Source organism: Erpetoichthys calabaricus, chromosome 1, assembly GCF_900747795.2.
Source record: "Erpetoichthys calabaricus chromosome 1, fErpCal1.3, whole genome shotgun sequence".
NCBI classification, from domain to species: domain Eukaryota; kingdom Metazoa; phylum Chordata; class Cladistia; order Polypteriformes; family Polypteridae; genus Erpetoichthys; species Erpetoichthys calabaricus.
In genome coordinates, this window is record NC_041394.2 from 72213478 (window position 1) to 72240511 (window position 27034).

Genomic DNA, 27034 nt, shown 5'->3' on the forward strand with positions numbered 1-27034 from the left:
GGGAGGAATGGGTGGGATAGGGGCGGGGCTGCGTCCTGGAGGCAGGTTATCTGCCGGCAGCGGGGGATCCAGCATCTCGGGGGGGCTGCGGCTTAGCCAGATGGGAGCGACCACGGACTCGGTGTCTCAGCAGCAAGCTGCAATGCGTATTCCACTGTCCTTTCAGAACCCTCTGTTCCACCTGGCTTCTGATGGGCCTCAGCTGCAACACCAGGCAAGCCGAGTGTCGCTCCAGCAGCCCCACCCAACATTGCTGCTAGCCCCCGATTCTGCGCAGGACATGGCCTCCACGCAGCACCATCCCTCCTTCCTGACTTCCTTCCATGGCTACTCGCGTAGCGAGGACCTGTCGGCACTAAGTGCCAAGCCACCTCCCCCCAACATCAGCCATAGCCACAGCTACAGTGACGACTACACCAGGCAGAACTCGGAGTTCAACCGGCGGCAGCTCTCGCTGCAGGTAAGAGGGGCTGGGAGGGTCTTTGCAGACCAGTGGCCCCAAAACCCAGGCCTCCAGAGGTGTCAGGCAGATACTACAATGTTAGCATACTGTGTCAGCTCCTATAGGTTGCAGACATGCTAGTATATGATTACACTGTCCACCTCACCCAAGGTCTCACCAGCTCCTCACTCTGTATTCTCTCTATTCTCTTCATCCATTGCCTGGCTCTGTCATAATATCATCCTGTATTCTTTGTGCCAGCTTGTCTGACACAGCTTATTCTGTATTTTTCTGCTTTCCCCTCGTCTCCTCCTTACTTTGTTCTATGGTTTCTACTCTCTGACTTTACTCCTGTCCCTTTATCACTTTACACTGTCACCATCCCCTCCCTTCCCCTGTTTTTTTATGTTTACCTATTTCCACACTCTTTACTACATGTTTGCTCCTTTGTTGCTGTTTTCTTATCCTCTTTATTACTACTTTCTTCCAGGATAACTTGCCGCCAATGCTTGGTGGGGTTCCCTCAGGTTCTGCCTCTGTGATGGGCACCCCTCCCTCATCGTCACAGCCTCAGAGGAGGCTTCCAGAGCAACAGTCCACCATTGCGCCACCTCCAGCCTCAGCTCTGCAACGCTCGAAGACCCAGCAGCTGTCGGTTAGTGCAGCCCAGCCTCCAGCACAGCGGCTGGACCTGCAGCACCAGCAATCCACTCAGCAGCCACTGCAAAAACAGCCCAGCCAGGCCCGGCCTACCAGCGGAAATTTGCTCCAGTCCCCAGAACCCACATATGGTCCGCAGCCGGGCCGGGCCGGGCCCAGGCAGCAGCTGTCGGTGAAGGATGCAATGCAGCCGCCGGGTCTTCAGCACCAGCAGAGTTCGGTCCGTGAGGCGCAGCCTGCGGCAACACAACAAGCTCAATCTACATCCACACAACAACAGCTGAAACCTACAATTTCCAAGCAGGTAATCATTTGTTTTTTGGAAGGAGAATTTTTGAGAAGAAAGATTTTGGAGCTACCTATTTTTACTAATTCCTTCTAAAGAAAAATGTATGAAGGGTAAAGGAAAAGTCATAGAAATAATAAAAAATAAAAAACACCTATAAACACTGAATAATTTAGGTGAAGCTTACATTTTTGTACATCTTACGTTAATGTAATGTTAACTTATCACAAAACAGTTCTAATTTTCTCCAAGTTATATTAGTCGGAGCCAAAGAATAACTGTTTTCCTTTCTGTAGAATCTGATTAGTAAATTGATACTGTAGTGAACCCTGATAAAATTTTCAGCTTCTTTTCACACTAACAAACTAATTAAAGCTGTTTTCCTTTAGGGCTCTCACTCACCATCCACATTGAACCCCCCATCACAAGCTTCAGAACGCACTGTGGCTTGGGTATCCAATGTACATCACTTGTCAGCTGACATTGAGACCTCACACATTGACCGTGAGGAATTCAAGCTGAAGGAGTATTCCAAAAGCATGGATGAGTCACGGCTGGACAGAGTGAGTATAAGCTGGCCTTCCATTGTTACTGGATGCATTTCATTCTTATAAATGTACTTGTGCATATTAAGGCATTTTAAAGCTGACACATTTTTCGCTTCTTTCTGGCAAATACAGGTAAGAGAATATGAAGAAGAAATTCACTCTCTAAAGGAAAGGCTGATGATGTCACATAGGAAGTTGGAGGAGTATGAGAGGCGACTTATGAGTCAAGAAGAACAGACCAATAAGATCCTGTTGCAGTACCAGAGTCGGCTGGAAGACAGTGAACGCCGGCTTCGCATGCAGCAACAAGAGAAAGATTCACAGATTAAGGGCATCATCGACAGGTACTCGGACTCAAGCCTGATCACCATGCAGGGCCTACAGTCGATGCACTGTCCAAACTACAAGGCAAGGCCTGCAAGCAGTAATTGTGTTATAACCACAATTCAGGGTTCTGAGAATATAGTGTCTTGACAGGCACATTTAGTACAGTGTAGACAATCTAACTATATACAAATTAGCATTTTTCTAACCTCAGCACACAGTTTTTTTTAGCAGGGTGTAACCCAGCTCAGAATCATTAGAGAGCAATAACCTTTTTTCTGCTGTGTAAGTGTACCAGGTGGAATTTCTTTGATCAAGAATGAGTCACTTAGGTCTTTATATCTTTCTCCCACTTTCAGTTTACTTTGGCAAAAATAATGATTAAATGCCATGCATATGATGGCAATGTTAATGCAGTTAGTTTTGCATTTCCCTACATCACTTCAGCAATGCCCATAAAGAACTCCACATACTGCATTACTTGTGATTATACAACAAAATTCTCTTTCTATGCCTTGTTACAATGCTCATAACTACATACATACTGTCAGATAATGTCAACTCCGGCATTTATTCGGGACATATCACAGTCAGAAGGAACAGGGAAAGGTGGCAGTTAATTGGGCTGCTTCTGTCAAACTGAATCTAGCACGTGATGGAAAAATGCTATGATGTGTCTAGACTGAACATCACAGCATTTACTTTGCAGGGTGTATGGGATACTGACTAATGGAGAGGGCCTGCCCAAATTAATGTTTTCTTTCAAATATTTTGAAGTTAGAAGGGAGCAAATTTTCCAGCAGAGGAAAAGAGTACCTGTTTATAGTAGAGGGGCTATTATAGGAACGGGTTGAATGGTGCTGGTTTTTGGTTAAGGTGGGTCCTGTGTTTTCCTCACAGGCTGATGGCAGTGGAGGACGAATTGAGGAGAGACCATGTAACTGGTCCCCCACCACCCCTCGACCTGAAGCCACGACTACTCGACGCTCAGGTGGAAATTACAATTTTATTTCTTTTTTTGTGTTGTAACTGCGGCTGCTTCAATGTCCAGATGCATCTGTGGGTGTTTGTGAGTGTGAGTGTAAGTGTAAGTGGGTGTATTGCCATCCTAGACTGTTGCTGTCATTAATTCTGTATGCGCAGGTTTGTCCTTAAAACTGTTGTATGAGTAGCTCTCATTCTGCATGCTCTTGCCTTATGTATCTGCAAATCTTTAAGAGTCATATTGTATTACAATGTTTTGCTTTTTGTGTGTGTGTTAGTATACTGTGCTGTGCATTTATGTGTTTACATGTGCAGTGGAGTCTCAGAGAGTATGCCGGGATGAGTGCTCAAAAGGCCGAAAGCGTGCAGAAGTATGGATAAGATGTGAGAGTGTTGCAGAGGGTGTGTCCATCAATATCAGCATGCATGTTTGTGTGCTTATTATGTGTTGCTTAATTGTGTTTATGTTTTATTATGTCATTTGTGATTCAAAAAGTGTGCCAGTGTGTCTGTCTTTATAAATGTGTTATCAAGTCACTGTGTTCATTTCTGTCATTCTGTCTGTGTGGATATGGGTGTATGCACTGGTGTATGCATGTGAGTGAGAGCTCATTTATGCATGAGGTTGGTTGTCATATGGATTGACTCTCTCTTGTTGTCTCTGATGCTGTGACTGGCTGTTTCCAAGAACTGCATGTTCTGTGTAACTTTTTGTGTGTGCTTGGGCTTAAGCTGAGGTCCTTAAAAAATTCACTTTAATAGGATAGAGCTCCAGTCCTCCCGAAGTGAGAGTGGACCGTGGTCTGTCTGCGTGACCATCCAGTGCAGCAGGTCTTTCACACTGCAGGGATGTGCTTGGGTCATGGTCTTTGCGTGACTGCATGGCTGGACCAGTTAGTGCGTCTTTTATGTAGCAAATACAAGCCTTCATTCTTTGCACTAATTCGTAATTACTTAGTTGCTAGCAACCAGTCATACAAGGGATTCTCTGTATGTATGTAAAAATGGACTCCTTCATAGATGCTGGCTTTTGTGTCTTGATCAGCTTCCACACCCTCTTTTTGGTACTCAGCTCTGCCTTTAAAAAGTGCCAGGCTGACAAATGCATAAACTATGAAATTATGGCCATGGTGTAAGAGGTATTCCATAGTCCATCCCTTTGTGATACAAGGCTACATTCAAGTCTTGTGTGTTGTGCTTAAGGGTGGCAGATAGTCGTATATTTTGCCTACAGTTCTGATCTGAAATGAAGCACAGCTGAAAACATTTAAGCCTGTTTTGTGACCTGTGTGTTCTAGAATTTAATGGATAGACCTGATTTGAAAAGGAATTTATTGTATAGATTTGCCACCATTTTATGATACCCCGAGTTGCATTTTTGTATTTCCCTTGATTGTATACAATAGACCCTGAGAAATCCAAAAACAAAAGACTAGGGTACCAGACTCTCACTTTGGCAGGTGTATGTATGAGTATGTGTTTTTACTGGTGTCTTTGTCTGCATTCATTTGCAGAGATGAGTTTTCTGTGTATGCTGGCATGTAGTTAGGTGATTCCTACTTTGCTGGGACATTACTGGCCAGTTTTTGCATGCCGCACAGCATGCTGGACATGTTTTGTCTAGTCTGTCCAAGCCCACTACAGTCAAGTGAATTGCGTGCTTGGGGGAGGAACACATGGGCCTTTTTTCTGTTCTGGACTAGAGGTTGCCGAAAAAACAAAGCAAGTGTTATATTTCACACTGACATCACTTTTATAGATTTGATAATGTTAACTACTTATTAAGCACTATATATGCCATTTGCTACATTTAGTACTGTGAGCTGGTATCATTTGTTTTCATTTGCAGACTTATGACCAGTGAACAATACTTGTAGCTACAGTGGTGTCAGGCTTGCTCTAGGGATATCTATATTCTTTTTTATTATTTAGTGCTATTCAATATTAACTGCTGGCTTGCCTTAGTTCAGCTGTGTCCAGATCAGATTTCAAGTGACCCAAACCCCTTGCATTCAGTTCCAATTATTTGTTATCCCTTCTTCCTTGTGTTCATTAAGTTCAGGCTACTGGAGCAACCTGTCTTTTGTGTCCAGTTTAAAAATAGCTAACAGTTCTCAGTTAACAAGTTCTGTGACGGTGATCTTAAATTTAAAAAGAGCACATCTTAAATTACATTGAAATGCTTCCTTGATTGCTGCATGTTCTGCTGGTTCATTTTTTGTGCATAAGCTTTATTTATCCCCTCCTATAATGCACTGCAGGTCCCATGCTAAATACAGCTCAAGTGTCTTTGCATGTTTTCATGTTTTAAATGTGATATTGTATGCATGTAGTTTGTTTACAAGCCATGTAATGCTGCATGTACATGGACCCAGGTGATGTGCCATACATGCTAGTGTGCATGTGTGCCTGTAGTTGTGCCTTGCATGCTACAATTACAGTACTTGTGCAAGCAAGTGATATTTATCCCAAGCCACATATATTGCATGCCTGATTGCACACGACTTTTCCCTGCTGATATGCCATGCATGTTGCATGCATGTGTATCTGTACGCGTGTTCCCTGCTGTTGTGCCACGCGTGCTGCATGCGTGTGTTAATTCGCTGACTGACCCTTCTCTTTCCTGAGGTTTCTGACCAGTGGAAACCCTCATTCCCCCCCCCTGTATGATGACGAGATACGGTGATTTCCCTAGGCGAGGCGACCCTCAGTATTACCTCACCGCGCGGCGCCACGCCCACACAGGTAATCAGCCTATCCCGCTACGCTCCGTATTGCACCGCATGGCATCTCACTACATCGAGAAGTAGTACCTAAACATGCTGCACTCCAGACACATACTGAACAGTACAGTGCATTGCATCACATTTGCAGTACCAGTGTCGTCCATTTCACTTTGTATCGCTACACATATAGTTAAATGATTTTTGTTATATCACATACTCCACAGTTGACCAGCTTATATCACCTTCAGTGTTCTGCTTACGTAGTTTCCCTACCATCATATGGTACATTAAGAGTCGTTTTCTAGTGGTAATAGTGACAGCTGGTTTCCAAGAGTGCATTGTGCAAGAGACTTCCCTGAATGAACTTCTGGAAAGCTGAATTGTGTTTGACTGACTTTTTTTAGTCTCCAATCCATGAATTTTGGTGCATCATTGTACCCCAATAGTACACAATAGTGCCCCATTGTATCTGTGATGTCTAAATTACTCCTGATAACCAGAAAACCCTTAGTCTTTTGTGCTTGAAGGATCCCTAATGTTTTTTTCAGTGATTGACAGTATCTCTGCTGTCCTGTTGTATTACCATTTAACATCTTCAATAATATTTAAGTTTATACTGTACATCTGTTCTGTGTACTAGAATCCCCATAAACTAGGCATCTCCAGTGTTTATAGGATGCCCAACAACCAAGAGGCCTCCACCTTGTTTTGTCAAAAATCTTGCAGGTTTTGGGTTCTTGTCTGATGGTTTCCATGAATCCTACATAAAGAAATGTTCTTCTACAAAGGTGTAGGGAGTTGTATCGAATCCCTGCGGTCGCTGTAATTATAAGAAGATTATGTTACTCCTGCTATACAAGAGCTGCAAAATATATTGCCTATGGCAGAGGAACTGGCAGTAATGCATTTTTTTTCCTCATACGGCAGTAATTCTCACTAGTGTTTTTGAAAGAACTGCTCATAAAGCAATAGTTTCTTACCTCGCAACGCCCAAACAAAGCACAAAAACTTTCAGTGTGATTTCAAAATTACTTTTTTTGCAGGTCAGGAACTCTGTATTTTGTCTGACTGAAAATGTTTTCATTTAACATATTTCAAAGAACTTGATAAAATATGAGATGTTCAGTCTCCTTGGTCAAAAATACTCAAATAGATTAGGAGACTCCCTAATTTTAACATTTCTGACATGCCCAGGAGCATTTGGTCAATTACTTGTTTGGTATACGCAATAATTTGCTGGTTTGGTATCACCAAGAAGACAATTGCTTCACACATACTTAGAAGCCCAACGAAATCTCCGTATCCCGCCACACGCAACATTCAGGGGAGGGATTGGGGGGTGGGGGTATGACTGTGATCTGACTGTTGTAACCCACACCAGCTGTGTGTTCTCATTGTCTGTTCTAGATTTTACATGTAGTTCACCAACTGCACCAGAATGTTGTTGTCAATCCTGTTGCCTCCATCTCTCAAGATGTATCAAATACTAAAGAAATGAACTTATCTCCTATTAGCAGTAAGAGGTGATGGGAGCTGAATGGTGGCAGTTAGAATGACATTGTGGTTCCAACAAGCCAACCCTGGGTAGTAAAATACAACCAGCTGGAATTATGATGAGGATGCTGGAGGGCAGGTTTGCAGGGAATTAAGAAGGATGTGACATTTTACTCAACAGATTTCTGGAGCTACGAAAACAGTTCACCCTTGGAAACCTGGCTAACTTGAGACAAGTGACTAGCTGGGCTTGAAATATCCCAGTTTATTTTCAAAGACATGGCAGAATGGGTAAACTCTTTAGAAAATTTACTATTTTAGACTTGGTTTTTCTAGATGCTTTTTCTTCATTTTGATTATCCCTTCAGTCTGAGTCATCTAGTATATCCTTTAGTCTTTCTGTTTGGAAATGTTGCCGCTGTAGCCAAAGAAATTTTTAAAACAAACAGGTACCGGGGACATATATGCCTGCCGGCTTTATATGAAAAAAGAAAAATTTCTGCCTTTTTTTTTTACACTGTAGAAAAAAAAAATAGTTTTTGGGAAGTTCTTCACGGGGTAAAGTAAATTCAAATTTCTTTGAAGGCTGTTCTTGTTCAACTGTATAAAGTGAAATAATGGAAAACTAGAAATAAATACCTCCATATGTCAAACTCTTCTCAACACAAATTCTATTTCATTCAGCATACCCATCAAAACATCTTAATAGTATTTGTTTAAATAGCTTGAATGACAGAAATTAAAAACAAATGAAATTCATAAGTGGAGCAAGTCTTGATGACAGAGTTTCACCTGTAGTTACTTAACAGTCTCCTTTGATGCATAGTGCCAGTACAAAGTTCATATTATCTGATGGAGAATACAACCCACAACTGTGTTAAAATCTGCCAATATAAAGCTGTGCTAGCAATGTCATGCATTCAAATGCTTGATCAGTGGAATGGAGCAATGACACATGCAAAATAAGGATCTAAGGCAGGTGAATGGACGAAAGGACAACGCTTCAGCTGTCTTGTTCAACTAAAGTAGTTCAAGTGACCAGAGACTGGTCTTGTTCCATCACAAATTATGTAATCTATTAGTAGAGCAAGCTAAGCCAATGTGCTCTATTACCTGATGATGTATTTTATGATTTATACGGTAAAGTCATCCCAATAAAACAGACCCCTTTTGTGTGAAACTGTTAAGCAAAGAGGAAGATGACACATTTTCAATAACAAAGGGAAAATGATTTCAGGATCTACACATCAGAATATCTAATAACGTGTGTGGATTAAATCTTGTGTCTCAATGTTCATACGCAACACAGATTGGATGAAGAACAGTCCTGGATTTCAATCTACAAATTACAGAAACTGATATATGGGCTAACAGCAATCCCACTCACTCCTTCTGTGTATCTTCTTGGCCATTCAGTAAAATCACACTTTTTGAAAGAGCAGAAGGGTGTTTACTTTGGCCTTTGTATGGAGCCACAATGTCTTTTTAAATATGAACCTATTTGTTCGTTAAATATTTTCCAAGATTTTGTGTTAATCTTTATAAAGAATCTGCCTTAATATGTGAATTATCAAGGTGTCCCTCTGGTGTACTTTACTAAACAAGACAATGTTACAAAGCTGATTTAAACCAAACATTAATGAATAGCTTTAGGTATCCAAACATGTGCTTCTGTGTCAAGAGAATGAGATAAACTGAAGATAGGTGTTTTGTGCTGTACCTAAAGGAACAGTTTGATACGTTAATGCCACCTCTTACAGTCTTGTTTCTTTAATATAACAAATTGGAATTAGAAAAATCACTTATTAAAGTAACATTAATTAATCTTGATAAGCCACCATTGACCTCCTAAGCCTTGCCAATTGCAAAGCCCTTGATTTTATCAACCTTGGCTAATGGCAACAAAGCTGAATTAAGCCTTAGGCAGCAGCATTCTTTAGAGACAGTAAAGTCTCACATGAATTTGACAAGTATCAGTTTTTTGTATTGTTTGAAATGTTATCTTTAATTGTATAAATAGACAAATGTGTTCATTGTTGACTTTTCTTCTGTTGGTTAAGAGGTTTTGAATGTCCAATAGACATTACAAAAACTCAGCATTGATCAAGAAATCATAAGATCAGTAAATCGTTGTGTTTCAAGTGCACTTTTAAGGCCATATGACCATCATCTCAAGTTGCCTGAAATCTTTCCAACAGGTGACAATTTATATATAATGTAAATAAAAACCTTATACACGATGGTTCAAGACTATTCTGTAAATCACTGGGTGCCCATTCCTAGCAATATGATGGCCAACTACCAATATACAAGCTTGTGAAAAAAAATCACTTTTCAGAATTTCCAGCAGACTTAAATCCCAGTGTGGCCTTATTTATTGTTAGAAATATTCATGCAGGTTGCCAAATAGATTTTTAGATTTTTCTAAAAATATTTTTGATATACATTAATCTCTTGGATTGGAGCCTGTGTAGATGGAAATCCGATTCTTTTTTTCTTCAGGCATTTGGAATTCTAAATAGTGTTCTCTGTAAATGTGAGATTTCAGGTCTTGGGAATGTAGGCTCATACAACAGAGAGGTAGTACTCTTGACTCTCAAGGGTTTGCATGTAGTTGGTTAACAATAATTGGTTGGAGATGATAGATGGCTGGAGAAGATGGTTAAACTGAGTAATATATTTCTGTCTCCCTTTTAAAAACAGGAGGAGCAGTTTCCCACCATGGGTTCTTCAAACCCCCGTCTGATGATGCTGGCGGCGCTGCAGGGCAAGGATCGGAGCGGACCAGGATCAGGAACAGGAGCCGGACCTGGAGTTTCATCACAGCACCAGACACTGCCCTGGAACGGAATGACGGGCGTGACATCTTCACCATCAATGGCAGGAGTGGGACTTATACCTCCGCCACCACCGCCCCGCTTGCATATCACAGAAAATGGCGAGTTCCGGAACACGAGCAGCAGCAGTGGTGCAGGGAATGCAGCGAGCACAACCGGAGCTGGTCACTAGCCAAGGTCTCCCAGAGGAAGAGTCTTTAAACTGATCAGGGAATACGGACCTTCTTCCAAGCTGGTCCCTTCACCTCGGTACAATGCAATATCCCCAAGCCCCAAACCCAGGCTGCACTGAGCTGAGACCCTCTAGCCTTTCAGATGTTGCTGCTTATAGGAGGCAGGGCTGCTGCAGGAATTGAACAGGCACAAGTCTATCAGGGTAATAGGCACATCCATTTCAATCGCTGTACTGCATTCTTCTGATGAACCAAAAAGCTAATGTAGGACAGATCATTATTGCAAAGGAGTTTGTGTATATTTGAGAATTTCCTTCAGAATGCTCAGCATGTCATGAGGATAGAACATGCATCCTATAATGTTATAGACCTGGGAGTTGTACTGAAAGGAAGCCATGTGAGAAAAAAAGTTTGTTTTTTTTATAGAGTTTATTTCAAAATTTAGCAGTCACCTTAAAGAAGAACTTGATAGATTGCCACTTTCAATTTATTCATTAAAAAAGAAAAATCTAAATTATGAAGCATCAATTTTCAAAAGAAGTCTTGTATTATTTTTTTCAAACCAATTTGAATATTAAGAGTATAGTCAAAGATTACTCTGCTGCAACTACAGCTGATACTAGTAGTAAATTAATTTTTATGTCACTTTGTTCTACATACAGGAGCTTCTCATCACCATTTTTTAAGCACTTTGATAGGCGGTTGACAATCTATTCTGGTTCGCCTCAAAATGGAGTCTTAATTTATTTAATTTTATTGAAAAACTGAAGAAAATGCCATTCAAGTTGTGCAGGCGTATTTCCATTTGTAACACTGCTGGGCTTAGCCAACATTTTCAGCTTTGTCTAATTCAATTTATCTCTCTAACATTTTCAACTTTTGTCATGCTCTGTTGTGCTCTATTAAAGCACAATCTGGCTTTGCTTAGTTTACAATAGGCACTGCCAGGGTACAGCATTAAGCTAACGGGGTATGAAGTTGTATAGCGTAGTTAAATGGGGGATTAATAAAGTCTTTTTAAAGTTTGAGCAAAGATGTAAGTACAGCAGACAATCTCTCTGGCAGTGGCCAACTGAAGACTCAATTCACTCCACAGCCCTTTGTCTCGGCTCACTCAGCCTTTGTGAGAAGGCTTGTTTTGGGGAACAAAATAATAACCAGCACAAAGAAATCTGCCTCATGCAGCCAGGATAAGCATGAATGCAACAAGTGGTATATTTTGTATACAGCCAGAGTCATTGATGATCATTTTCCACTGGCGGCACTCCCAGACATCTCCAACCTAAAAAAAAGAAAAAAGTGAAATAAACAGCAAGATTGGCTGTCTTTGGCTGAATCAAAGAAGAGGACACCTATAATTGGCTTTTATTGTTATCCTGTTAAACGCTTTTGTTTTACTTGACGTGACCATGAGTGGTCACATTATGGAAAAGAGGAGCTCTGATGATTTGAACGCATTTTAAAATTTTCCGTGTGATTTATTATTGATTGTCCTGTGGCATTCTACCTTCTTCTATAACGATCCTCACTGGTCAGCTGGCTTCTCAGTGTTTTTTGTTGTCTTGCTGGTAGAATTTGTATATAATTCAAGGAAAGCTAACTGGAATAATTTACAGAAGATGGGAATGGCGCTGACACCCCTGGAAGAGAGCTCTACTTTTCTTTTATACCAAGGGCATTTTCATACACAGGAAATAAATAACAATAAGTAATAATTTATTTATAACCTTTTGGACCTTTGGCAGTATGGCTGCAACTGCTCGCTGCTCTTCTCTGTTTGTCAGTTTGTCTGAATCGGGCTGCACTGGACAACAGGCTACAGCTCCTCATCTTCCAGGACTCGCTGGATACGAAGCTCAGAGACAACATGACTGGATTTTTGCTTGGTCTTTGTTTTTAAAGTTGATCTTTCATGATTGCAGGACTTTTCAACCAATGTGATCTGCAGATGGGACGAATGGTTGGCGCCTCACTGCAGGGAGAAAAGACTGATGAGACCCCTTTAACTCCTTTACCCCAGTTATTGACACCCTCGCCCCATGTAGCCTTTTAGATACCAGTCACAAAAGACTGTTCTTCTGTCTTTCTGGGAACATTACTTTGACTCTCATATTTAGCCTGATTTACAATTCCTGTCTCTGACTCACTGAAACTTCAAAAGGGCTGAAACAGAGGGAAAACAATTTTGTACTTTTTATTTCAATCCTACTAGTTTTGCTTGATAAACTGTTTTTTTCATGTGGGTTTAGGCCCATGCCTTCAGTATTTTCTTTGTGTCCTATTCTATTGCATCCCCACAAAGATAGAAGAACATGGACAGGAACATGAACAATAACAGGGGATCCTCGTACAGGTCTGGAGTCCCGGGCCCTGTTATTGGGGATCATTGGAAACTCAACAAAAGCACACCAACGGACTGTCTGAAACCAATCCCTTTTTTTGTTGATTTCCTTTTCCCTTCAACAAACCTGCCTCCCGCTTACCCGTCCAAAAGTGTTGGAGGGGGCTGTCTGGACTCCCTGCCACCTACTGTATCTAGGGAAGGGCGGGTTGTAGTGACCCAAAGTGTACTGGTACTATTGGTGAGACCAGGGCACCACCCGCTGTTGCACTTAATAAGGGCGAAGTGGATAGCTGCCCCTCAGACTGGTTAGTGTGTTCATTTCAGGTGGAGGCTTGTTGCCACAATGTAACCCCTAAAGCACAGGGCAGCGGCTGACTGCAGGAAACCTGAATGAATGAGCTGTAAATAGGGTTCATAGTCTATATTTCTACTGGGTGTGGGGGGGGGGGGGGGGCTTTGGGGGGCAAAGGGAATGCAGGGTTTCCTGGGTTGAATAGTTCACTTTTGTAAAAAAAGATAAATAAATAAATTTATATATATTATATATATATATATTATATATATAGAGATAATAACAATAATACAATACAAACAAAAAGCAAACAAAAGAAAAGAAAGCACACACCTAAAGACGTATTTTCCTTTTTTTTCCCCCTTGGTTTGGTACTTTCTTTTAAACAAAGTTTTTAAACTTCAGTGCCAATTTTAGACAGAGACAGACACCCCACCAACAAGATCAAGGGCATAAAAAGTACAACTGAGTTTCACCAGAGCTGTGGCACTTTGTCTTTTTATTTCAGATGCTTGTTCTTCACCATAATTATCACTTCATCCAGAGCATCAGACCGCCCCATTTAGGAAAATGAGTTTAGCTGTGACCAATTTGAGAGCCGGATGGCCTAAAGACCAGCACAAACTCTTTTTGTATTGCAAGTATGAACTACAAAATAGACAATTTGTGTACCGGAGACACACCACACTGACCTGGAAAACTGCAGGTATTTTATTTCTTACGATAAACCATTTCTAAGCACCGTTCTTAAGAAGGTTACTCTGATGTTTTTTCTTGCCACTGGAAAACACAAACGGTTGTCTGCTGTGTTAGCATTAAATGTTTTCCTAGTGGATTTGACAGTATCCGGGGTCAGCCGACCCTCCTCCTCCTCCCCATGGCAACTGATTCTGTGGTTTGAATTTCACAAGGCTGGGTGTCTGTCTCTGTCCCTAAAGGCCCCTGCTCGAGTGGGGCCTTTACCTCGCGAGTCTAAGTGAGGGCTGTATAATTGTGCAGAGTGAACAACTCAGCTGTGAATGGATCTTGTTTTGCTGTTTGACGTTTAATTTGTTCGTTGAAGTTTTTTGGTTGTAAATATTGCTTATAAGAAACAAAATCAATTTGATGGCGAATGTCAGGAAACACGTATTTGAAGTTAATACTTGGACTGTAAATTACCAGCCCAGTTCTCATGCACACTAGGAAGGAAATCACTTTCTTAAGCCAGAATATTTTGTAATTAATATTTTCCTGATTAAAAAAAAATCTAATTAAATTATTAAATACTATTTATACGTACATAATTGCTATTATTATTATTATTACTACTGTAAAAGTGTATATATGTGGAATTTATTTCTTGACTATTTCAATATGGGCTGGTTGTTGTAATTTTAAGAAAAAAAAAAAAAAGGCTACCAATAAAAATTCCCTTTGCTCCCTGACATCCACCTGACCCCAAAATATTAATATTGTCCCTATAATCTCCAGCTTCTAAACAGTGTCAGGGTATATGGAGCTGTAAATATTCCAACTCCACAACCTAATGCACTGCTGATGGATCTTTCTGGGGTCAGCCTAGGGAATTAGCATTGATTCAAGAGAAGTGTGTTAATTTATTCTTTTTTTAATGTTGTTTAATGTTCATTTCTTGGGGTCTGTGGTGGCAGAAAAGAAAAATGTTTAATAAAGAGAGATGTTAACTTTTAGCTCCCCTGTTCTTATTTCTTTTGTATGTCTGCACTCTGTCTGCTGCATAGATAGATAGATAGATAGATAGATAGATAGATAGATAGATAGATAGATAGATAGATAGATAGATAGATAGATAGATAGATAGATAGATAGATAGATAGATACTTTATTAATCCCGATGGGAAATTCGCATTGAATGTGATCTTAGACATATGCATTTTTGGAAATTATATAATATATAAAGCTGAATGTGCTTGTGTGGTTGTCCAGTATTTAGATCCATGCTATTAAACTTGTCAACAAATTTGTACAGTGGAACACCATAGGCTTTGTTTTGTTCTAAAGTGTAGTTAATGCCCCCACCATGTGTGTTTTTCCACTATGCAAATCCAAACAGTTTAAACCTCCACAACGTTTTGCACAGATTCCCCAATTGTACAGGGCTATGTTTTTTTAATGAATTTAATTGGTGCCCCCAAACCAGGCACCCCTATTAGGTATTCATAATATAGAGGAAAATTACCCAAGAAATACCCAATGATACTTATAATTTGGTCATTCCAGAAAATGTGTTATTAGAAAGCGCTTTTACAAATAGTAAATTGAGTTAAGTGTCGCCGTATTAATTAAAGTGAAGTATTGTCTAATTGGCTTATGAGAAACATCTTCACTGAAGAGGAACAGTAATGGACAAAAAGCTAGTATATCCCATAATGCATCTTTATCAAGTGAAACATAACTGGGAATTTGACATTACAGCTAATGGACTCTTCTCAACTTGCGCTATAGCTTGAAGAGTTCTTGGCAAACTTATGTCTGATAGCTTCAATTTTAGGGTGCTCTTCATAAGAGCGCCAAAGAAAAAATCTTAGTGCTGTTTTAAAATGCCAAACAGGTTGTTTATTGTAGCCACAGAAATCGTGGTCTGCCATGTTGGCAGCATGTCTGACATACAGGTTTTGGATTACAGTACACTTGTTGAATTATATATTTTTGTGGGTGCACTCAGGTTTGTAAAGTCTAAAGAAATTCATAAATATTAATTTGCAAATATTTCCTATCCCAAATTAAAAGTTTAATTACTGGGTATTTCTAGCTACTAATTGAAAAACTAAGATAACGAGTATAATTAAACAAAGGATTTCACTGATTATTAGTTAGCTTGATAAGATATTAAATGTTAACGGCTCCAGAATTCTGAAAGGGCTTACTTAACAAATTGGAATTTGGGGTAAGTAGAGCTCTTGGACAATCTAATCTTAACATACTCAATAATACCTAATATCAGAAAGTGTAACTGTGTTGTTAATGAGTGTTTGATACAAATTTCATTCTTCAGGTCTTGAGGTGTGTAGATAGCTGCACATCTACCCTCCCCATTTTCTAAACTTGTGTTTTACTTTGTTAGGTGGTAAAGAGCCAGAGTCTGTCCCAGAATATTCAGAAGCACAGTTACCCTCCCTTGTACTGCATCAGCATGGATTTGCTAAATAGCACTTCCAGAGAGCACTCCTGGGAACAGAGTGACAATGCATGAGGGCAAGGTCTGGGCCATGAGGTACAGCAGAGTGTTTGGAGTGGTGAGATGTTAATGCTCACCCTGTGCTACAAATATGCCCCTAATAAAGAATCTGCTGAAAGTAAATTTCTTATATCTACTATGATAATTATAAACTTGCATTTAATTACCAAACAGAATCAACATATTCTTCTTTATTTTCTGTATATTAAGTGTAAGACTGTATATTTAAACTGTACTTTGGGCTTGAAGCCAAAGCCATTGTGAGGTCTCTTTAACATCTCTCTCTTCTCTCTTCCTCTTCCTGTCGTTATCTTGTGCTGGTCTTCTCAAGTCATTTCTGTCACCATTCTTGTTAATTTAGCGCACACCTTTACTGCATGTGGGTGACTTAGGATTTACAATGCAGTACAATTATTCACATCTACTCCATCACACTGTTGGCATCTCTCTAATACGTTGATCCTGTCTTCTTAAAGCATTTGTACTCTTCAGTTCAGGCACCCGCTGGATGTTCTTTTGCACCTACTTTCATTTTTCTTTTACAAAAAATATCATTTTTAATATCATTTTCACTATTTATGATGACAGTTTTCACAAAGATGTTCTTAATATATTTTTGTTTTTATTTTTCAGTGTCTGTTCTTATTTACAGCTCCAAATAGTGTCCTCAGGATATGAAGAAACATTGGTCTTTGTTTGATGGATCTATTTGTGGACATTACAGTCAGCTTCACTATGGTTTGTAAAACTTAAGCTTTAGTTTCCTTGGCAACACTGATGACTCGAAGAAGGCTGCAGTACATATTCACCCATCGCAACCGCCATTCTTGCTTCTATCTATTGTTGTTTCACTTTATTTTCTGTTACACTGAACAACACATTTTTCAAACTTTTGCCTCCTGAAAATATTTTGGTGATTACGATAGACATCTAAACACAAATATCATTTCAAATTGACTGTATTATGTTGGATTGAATTTTGCATGTTTAGTTGCTTAATGATGCTGACACATTGCATTAGTTCAATTGAGTTAAAAATGTTTTGCTGCTTATTTTCATTTGTGGTCTTGTTTCAGTGTCTAACTATCCACTTGCCCTGTTACTGCTTTTCCATTCATGCAATGTCCATCACTTACAACATCACCATTAGCAGGGAAGTGTGATGGTCCGGGTTAGCTCCACAGCCGGGACGCGCAGGAAGACAGGAGGAGGGCTCATGCCTCCTCCAGACCACGAGGGGGGCGACCGCCCTAGATCCTTTGGGGGCCACGGGTACAGAGCTGGGAAGCTCAACCCTGTAGAGGCCCGTGGTCACCGCCAGGGGGCGCCCCCATGCCTGGAGAACCCTGGACCCCAGCACTTCCGCCACACCAGGAAGTACTGGGGGGAAGACGAGTGGGGACACCCGGAGTGATTCCGGGTACGCAGCCGGCACTTCCGCTACACTGGGGCATGTTCATGGGAGATTGCCGTAACACACCTGGAGCACATCCGGGTGCTAATAAAAGGGGCCGCCTCCCTTCACAAGGAGGCTGGAGTCGGGAGAGCAGATGAACAAGGTCTCAGGAGGAGACACGGAGGCGGCCTGAAGAGTGAGGCATAGTGGTTGGCCTGGACTTTGGGGGAGTTTGGGATTGTGTGGCATTTAAGACTGTACATAATAGACTGTAAATAAACGTGTGTTGGATGACAAAATGATGTCTGCCTGTCTGTGTCCGGGCTGTTCCCCACAACGTATTCTAATAATAAGAGAAGAAAATCACAAATATATGTGATTGCAATAAAATGGTACATGATAGGAAAAGTTAAATATGATTTTTGTGATCAGCTGCCCAAATGTGTTTAGGAGGCAAAAATCTCCATTTTCCAGCGATTAGTAATGCACTATATGTGAATTGACCATTCCTTTCAAAACAACATCTGTCCTCAATAAAATAAGACCCCCTATTGAAGTGTATTGACCAACTACACACAATCCTTTACAATCTGATCTAAAGTATATACTTATATAAAGCTACGGATAGAAGAAATGATTAAATATAAGGAAAAGGTCTAAAGGTAACTCAACCATTAACTAAAATGTAGCTTAAAGCTTAAGCACGTGAGGCCTGCCTTACTTAGAGAAACCACCATCTTGACTTTCCAAGGCTAGAATCAGGTAAATGAGTGACAAACACCCCTCTAGAAGGTGAGAATAAAATAATAGGAAAACCCAAACACCACTCTTCTGAAGCGGGGATAAGATCAATAGAAAAATCCGCAAACACTTCTCCTAAAGAAGCAGTGTTCAGAATATTGGGAGAGTCGACATGAGCACGAAATTGAATGTGGCTATAGTTGACTGGATAAGATATTAAAGTTCTCCATATTAAGAGTCAGATGACATGATGTATTAGACAAGGTACTGGTAATGGAAAAGGATAAAAGACAAAGAATTGTCTGATTGCTCACTCCATGGACTGAGAGATTTGTGCATACTCTGCAAATAAAGAAACATTCTACATTCTCATCTGGGCTCTGTGACTGCCTTCTTTGAAGATGACACTATCAGCTCTAGGAAATGTAATTATGCTTTATCAACTTTTGGCCTCCTGTTGAACCCAGATCATCTGTCGAATGCAAAAGAAAAGCTTTTCTAGAGGAAAAATACTTGTTATCCTCCTTAATAAAAAGGACAAGTGTCTGTGTGTTATGGGTGATATGTCTCTGTCATCCCAATAGGTGGTGCATCACAAACATTAGATAGATAGATAGATAGATAGATAGATAGATAGATAGATAGATAGATAGATAGATAGATAGATAGATAGATAGATAGATAGATAGATAGATAGATAGATACTGTATTAACACTGCTTTTACAAATCCCTTACCAAATAACACATAACTGAGACACATGCATTGCATGGTGCACTGCAAATTAACACTGAGGTCTATAGGGTGGTCCAGATCTAATTATGCAATTTTCATGGCGCTATAACTTATTAAGTTAATTACATAGAGAATTCGCAGCACCTGCCCTGCACAGAGATTTCACTTAAAATTCTTTCTGTAGCCAATAGATGGCAGCACCTGCCCTGCATCAGTTGAACAGTTGAATAATCAGATCTGGACCACCCTGTATACTAATTACTTAGATTCCAACCAATCTTAGACAGGCAGCACAACTAGTGTACATACAATGCTCAGAAAAATTAAGGGAACACTTAAATCACACATTGAATCTCGATGAGTGAAATATTCAAGTGGAAAATCTTTACTGGGTACTACTGTGCAATTTGTTGAGAACAAAATGATGTAACAATAGTCAATGGAAACCAAAATCACCAATACATTGAGGGCTGGATTCAACATCACACCAAAAGTCAAAAATTGAAATCACAGGCTGATCAAAATTGTGTGAATTTCATCACAGCAACTCATAATGTGACTCAGTAGTGTGTATGGCCCCCACTTGCCTTAATGTACTCCCAACATCGTTTGGCCATGCTGATGAGATGGTGGATGGTGTCCTTGGAAATCTCCTTATAGACCTGGATCAAGGCATCAGTGAGCTCCTGGCCAGTCTACTTGGCAGTGTTGGATGCACCGATACATAACGTCCCAGGGATTCAGGTCTGGGGAACTTGGGGGCCAGTCAATGGCATCAATGCCTTTGTCATCCAGGAACTGCCTACACACTAAGGCCACATTAGGTTGAGCATTGTCCTGCACCAGGTGGAACCCAGAGACCACTGCACCAGCGTAAGGTCTGACAATGACTCTGAGGATTTCATCCCAGTACCTAACTGCAGTTAGTGTTCCCTTGCCTAACACGTGGAGGTCTGTTTTCCAGGTGCTAATTACAGGACTAGTAATTAGAGTTCCCATCCAACATTGTGGAATTGCTGATCACCTGCCATGAACCCCTGACATTTGGGTTACAAAGATGAGTTCAGAAGCAGCTTCTTGCTGCTTTGAAATCTCTCCCACTTCTGTGCAGGAGCAACTGCTAAACTCTCTGGTGACGTCATCTGAACTCTTAGTCAGCCTCGACCCTTTGATCAGCATCAGCGGATGACTGTAGTTAATATCTGGAAATACTACATCACATAATGACTAAACACATGAATCTTATGGTATCCTGTGGTGGCACTCTAGTCCGCTATCACATGGACAGTAACTCTGTTATTGCTGAAAAGGATGAAGGATGCTAATGCTAAGATGATACCCACTGCATCAAATCTTCAAGTACACTGCATCATCTCCAGCTATTAATGAATAACTTTGTCAGATGTACAGTGGATATAAAAAGCCTAAACAAACCTACCAGAATCACAGATTTTGTGTAATTAAAAAATTGAAACCACGATAAATCCTGTCAGAACTTATTTCACCTTTAGTGCAAAATTGCAATCTGTACAAAGAAGGTGAAATCAAATCAGAAACTGTTTAGTGAAAACGGAAAAAAAACAATCATATAAAAACTTGCATTAGTGTGCATACCCTTTAATAACCAAGAATGTGGCTGTGTTCAGAATAAACCAATCACAATAAGTCTCATCTCAAATAGTAGTTAGCATTCACCTGACATCAATTAAAGTGTCTCTGATTGATCTCAGATAAAATTTGTATCCTCTTGGTTACAACATACTCCAAAAGCCATGGTCTGCAAAGAGTTCTTAAAACATGAACAGGATCTCATCACTGAAAGGTATTCATCAGGTCAGGGGTACAAAAGGATATCCAAAGCAATAAGCATATCCAATCCCATGGAGCATGGTGAAGACAGTCATCAATAAGTGGAGAAAATATGTCTCAACAGTGACTCTACCAAGATCAAGACGTTCCTCCAAGATTGATAAAACGACAAGGAGAAAACTGGTTAGGGAGAACACCAAGAATCCTACAGCAACATTAAAGGAGATGCAGGATTTCCTGGCAAGTACTTTGGTTGTTCCCTACATGTGACAACAATTAGTTGTATTCTTCATATACTGTATCTGGGATGTAAGGTTTTCATCAACTCCAATAAATGAATGCATTTAATTCTACTGTGATTGACTACTGAAATGCGCTACTCAATGGATCTGTAAATCTTTCTTTATGAAGCTTTCAGTTAATTCAAAATGCTGCTGCAAGAATTGGTACAAGAACTAGAAGCTAAGACCACATCACTCCAGTTTTTATGTCTTTACACAGGCTTCCAGTTCAGATTAGGGCTGATTTCTACATCATCCTTCTTACATATAAATCCTCAAGGCACAGCTTACTTATGTGAACTTCTATTACTTGCAAACCAAGAGCGCACATTAAGATCTCAAGATTGCCTTTCAGTCTCATCTTTTAAATCCAGGCTGAAGATACACTACTTTAATCCATTATACCTTGACTAGAGCTGCTGATTACTCACGCATAATGCATCCCTGTTTGTTAGTTATTTGTACAAAAATATAAGTAATACAATATTTATAAACTGTTACCACCCTCCTCTGTTCTGTTTGTCTTCTCAGTACTCTGCTGTAGCACTTGGTGCCACTGCTGTATTGCCAAGTTGTTAGTCATGCTCATTGTAAAGACACCTGCAATACTGGGTGCCTTGGAATCCAAGGATGAAAAACTCTAATCTTCTTAATAGTCTGCCCGTCGCGTACTTACTGTACAACATTGCACAATAACAAGGTAGGGAAACGTGGTCAGCAGAACTGTGGCTTACTCTGTTAAAGCTGACAATGGACACACCATGAGTATTACCTCTCCAGGAATATTACATTCATCTTTTTGTATGTCTCTTTTCCATTGTCAGCTGGCAAATAACTCAATTATAATGTGAATTTACTGACTGTAGATGGCAAAATTTATTTATGTTAAAGAAATTGAAATGGCCCTATTTAACTGTATATATATTCCGTGTAATTTGCATGTTCTTATATATAAATAATGTAATTGTACCACTGTTACTTTCAGTTTTTGCATGTCTGTCCTTTTCTCTTGCACAGGCTTCCAGCTATAATGTAGTGACAAAAATACCAACACCATACATTATTTACATATAAGAACATGCAAATTAGGCTTTGGGATGTAACAGTGTGATATTAGGATTTCACAAGGGTTTTGTCCTTAGTCTCTTTTTCTCTTTTTCTACCTTCCTTTCATTACTTCCTTATTGTTTTATTTTTGTAGATTACATTTTTTTAGTTCCACATAGTTTAGTTAATGCCCCTCTGTGTCTTGTTAATTATGTTATTATTGTTTTAAGTAGTGGAGAGGCAAGACCCCAGAAAATTTAACAATCCTCAGGTGCTGTAATTAGTTTAGGCTATCAAAACGTCAGGCAGCCACTGCTTCTCTGCAGTGGCATTAATTTTACTAATGGTGCTTCAGGCTCCCTTGTTGTGTTCCTTTCTCTTTAGTAAGCTTAGCAATCTTTTGACTATTCTATTTTGGCACTTCAAATTTATGAATTTTGGATCAGTTGCTTAGGATTTTGGTATGTAGAACAGAAAAAATTTGGCTTTCTTAATTAGTTTCAGTTTTTGTTTTTTTCAAGATTCTTAGTTCTTTTCTTAATGTTTGAACTTTTCTAATTTTTTTTTGTATTTTTATTTATGGGTTAAACTTTTCTATTTGTGTGTTTTGAATTTAGAATTGTGTATTTTTGGGTATTATTTCAGTGTATAAACTCGCTTTAATTATTAAGAGTTTGTTTGAGGTTAGGGTTTTTAATTTTTTTTCCCCTCTCATTTCAGGACAAAATCATGACGACGCTCAACAAATTTGAAGGAAGCAGTCAACTGACTTTATACTGGCAGCATAGCCAAAGAGAGAAAGAGCATATTGCAGGTAAGTGGAATTTTAATGCATGGAGTCTGAAAAGAAGGTTGGGATCTCCATGTTCTTGTTTTCAGCAATCTGAGGATTAGAATGACTCTGAAATGTGGAAAATTATAATAATATTCTCAAATTCTTTTATAGCTTGTTTGCCTTTTTCTTGAAGTGAATTATTTTTTTGCATAAGGCCAGGCTTAAACTAAGTCAGGTCAAAGTAGAAAACTTCACATTTTGATTTAGTATTTTTTCCTTCTACTAAGAGCTGAAGAGCTATTAATGTTTTAAGTAAATTACGAACACTCAGTGGACTATTTGTACCAATTCCATTACATTGTACGGGTTTTATATACTTTAAGAGCATCTGTGCTTTAAAGATAAGCACTCATTCTTTCATTAACAATGCAGATAAAAAAGCAAAATGGGTGGGAAAGATTTTGAGCTAAATTGTCAAATTTACCAAGTGTATAGTTGGCATTGTGCACTTTTTAATTACGATGGACAGTTTCCAAAGTGTTTTCCTGGAGTCACTAAACCCAATCAATACTCAATTTGTGGGATTGTTGTTGTGAGAGTCATATGGTCAACTCTAGATCATGGAGATAAATATGAGTACATCCTCCTAGAAATGATTACTGCTCGGCATTCAGTCCTGTATGATCCCTTGTTGAAAAATGAGACCCTTGATAGAGAATGAAACAACACAGCGTAAATGAGGAGATTTAATCAACGTTTAGTCTGAGGGACATTGCTGGCTCCAATGAAGATAATTGCATTCATGCCCGATCTCCATTAAGTCTGCAGTGGGTAGCCACACTCAGGTGTCCATTTTCCCAGTACCAGAGATTCCTGCCACTGCTCATCTTCCACTTGAGATAACCCCTAGCACAAGAACCACATTTAATGAACTTCCTTATCATCCCTTAAACCTACCAAATACATTTTTTTTTCACCTTATGTGAATTGCCTCATTAATTATTAGGAGGTGTCACACACGTGCGTATGGGCGGCAGCTAAAGGGCTCGAGGGAAGGCAGTTCCGAGGCATGCTGGGATGTGGCAGAGTGCACTGATTCTTTTTTTCCCTTGCCTGTAGACCATTCCCGGGATATCTCACCTGGCTCTCATGACGTCACTTCCGGGACCGAGTCAATAGAAGAAGACCTTACCGGCTCCGGCCCCTGTGATGGCACCTCCGGGCTCGAACCAATGGCAGATGAACCTGAGCCAGACCCATATGACCTCACTTCCTGTCTTCTCCTTTAAAAGTCTAACCATTTTCCCTATGTGTCAGTCTTGTTGTGGACTCTGTTGTAAACACATCAGTGCTCTTTATTTAAACATACGACTTTGCAGCCAGGATACCTCATTATACGGGTGGCTGCCCCATACCTTTATCTGTGTGATGTCTTGTTATTGCGACATTGGCGTAGTCGGCAGGATGAAGTAGTCCTGGGAGAGAAGGGGACAGGACTTGCAACATATCCAGGTGGGAGCGTACCGGGGCTGAGTTTTCAGGCGGGGAGGGTGTTCCACATTTCGGAGTGACCCGGTACAGACTCTGCCCGCAGCATGCTCCGCTAGGCAACCTAGGCAGGCTGGCGGGTGTGTGGGAGGGGCTCACAGACGTGGGCTGCTTCAGAAGGGGGAGGCCAGGAGCGCTGTTTATGCTCTCTCGGAGGAGAGTGCCCGCCTCCCTGTGAAGCCAGAACCCCATTTCCCACCTAGGGGTGCCCCAGACTGGAAGGTGAGCAACCTGAAAAACTGGAGGTTCGACCCTGAGCTTCCGACCTCACAACAAGCCTGGTCCCTGTGGGCAAAGGTAGTGCAGTGGCTACGGCCACAGGAACTGAAGCCCTTTCAGGTGATAGAGCAGGTGGCCTGCTTCGTACTTTTAAAAACACTACCCCAGGGTTTCACCCAGCCGGTCTGGGGTAGACAGTTTAAAAATATGGCAGAGCTCATAGAGCTCATAGAAAGACATAGGAGGGCCTCACAATCTGGGGGAGCTGAACTGTCCCTTGGTCAAACTCAACCGGAGTGTGTCCCAAGACCTAGCCCACCCCCCCCGTACAACCCAGAGCTTGTGCTGACGTCCCCGGAGCTGCGGGCACGCAAACCGCCTGGGAACGAGGTGGAATGCAGGTGGAGGGGGAAGAGGGCTTGGTGTGCTCTGACAAACCCGTTGATGGTCCCACACACTGGCGTGGTGATCGTTAACAGCTTTAAAACGTCAGCTGTATTCGATACCGGCAGCAACATTTCCATTGTCGCTCGCCGCTTTGTGCTACCGCAACAGTGGTTGAAAGCTAAGGCCGGTATAACCTGTGTCCACGGGGAAACCCGCTGGTACAGGACCGCCGCTTGTGTCATCAGCTACGGAGGATCAGTACAGAAAGTGACCGTGGCAATCCTTCCCGATCCTCCATTCCCTGTGGTACTTCGGTGGGACTAGCCTAACATTAAAAGCGGTGAGACACATACCACTCCCGGGGTTCACGCGGGCCTAGTTGTGGACGGAGATGAGCCATCTTTAGCTGCCTCCCATGCGCACATGTGTGACAGAGGATAAAATGGAACAAAATATTAATTAAAAATGTGAAGTCATTTCACAATTTACATTTCACATTATTCTGAAATTGGAAAATCCATTTTAAAAATAAATAACTATTGTGTCTTTTCCTTCCATAATCCTGTACAGGCTCTACTGCCAAATAGTCATGCCCTTGATTTTACAAAAGAATGCTATTTTTGTCAACAATGCAATGCTATTTCAAGCCTTTTATTAAGATGGTCATTTTCTCTGTTCAATTTTCTTTGTAGCTAATTTTAAAAAGTCTTTCTAGTTATCTAACTTTTGTCTCAGGCTGCACAGGGGGATTGAGCTGTGGCCAGGATCCAGCAATTAACAGTATCAGTCTGGGGCAGGGTTGCCAGATTCCTAAAAAATTACTGTAAAATGACTGCTTAAAAATAGTGAATTTGCAAGAATAATAGCCCAATGGATGAGGTAAACAAAATGATGCACCAGAAAGCAGGGGGACATGTGTAGAGGAGAGATACTGGATATATTGGGAGAAGGATGTTAAGGATAGAGCTGCCAAGGAAGAGGAAAAGAGAAAGGCCTAAGCCTGGTGAGAGGACATGCAGGTGATGGATGTGACAGAACAAGATGCAGAGGACAGAAAGATATGGAAGAAGATGGCAACCCTAACAGGAGCAGCCGAAAGAAGAAGAAGAAAGAACATAACACAAGTGTGAACAGTGGGAGAAGGGGTGCCAGATGGATGAAATATATGGTAAAAATTAGTTGGCTGGGGGGGCTGAAAAATAGCCCAAAATACCGAGTTGCTTTATAAAAGGTAGCCCAAAAAAACACAAAGCTAATTTTCTCCCACAGATGACGATCAAAAATACCCGAATTGGGCGAGAACTGCAAACCTGGCAACACTGGTCAGGGGCCTGCACAAAGGGGTGGCTACGTTTGCTCAAGCTCCTGTCGCTTTCCTCTTGTGGTCCAATTGGCCTTTTTTTTTCAACCACACTGTAAGATACAGGGTAAAAGAAGCGATATGTGCTGTGTGTTATGTTTTATTAACCCATATGGAAATCAAGTATGGCATATGATAATTTTTAATTTCACAAAAAGAAATATAAAAATATTTGTAAGTGCTGGTCGTGTTGCTTTATATTATGTAATGTTGGCAATGGCAGCTTTTCTATTTGGGTTGTTATGTTTATCAGCACCATATTCAAAAAATATTAGATAAATGAAATAACTGCTGCGGTGGGCTGGCGCCGTGCCCAGGACTTGTTTCCTGCCTTGCGCCCTGTGTTGGCTGGATTGGCTCCAGCAGACCCCCGTGACCCTTGTTTTAGGATATAGTGGGTTGGATAATGGATGGATGGATGGATGGAA

The 27034-nt window shown here is 40.6% G+C and overlaps 1 protein-coding gene across 1 annotated transcript in view; it reads left to right on the forward strand.

The window, feature by feature from the left end:
- syngap1b (synaptic Ras GTPase activating protein 1b) overlaps positions 1 to 14801 on the forward strand; it is a 64279-nt gene extending 49478 nt beyond the window's left edge. Inside the window, 6 exon segments of the mRNA XM_051929415.1 lie at positions 2 to 460; positions 933 to 1406; positions 1778 to 1951; positions 2069 to 2280; positions 3161 to 3251; positions 10168 to 14801. Coding sequence (XP_051785375.1) covers positions 2 to 460; positions 933 to 1406; positions 1778 to 1951; positions 2069 to 2280; positions 3161 to 3251; positions 10168 to 10473 — 1716 coding nt within the window. The 3' untranslated portion in view covers positions 10474 to 14801.
- The last annotated feature ends 12233 nt before the right edge of the window (positions 14802 to 27034 follow it).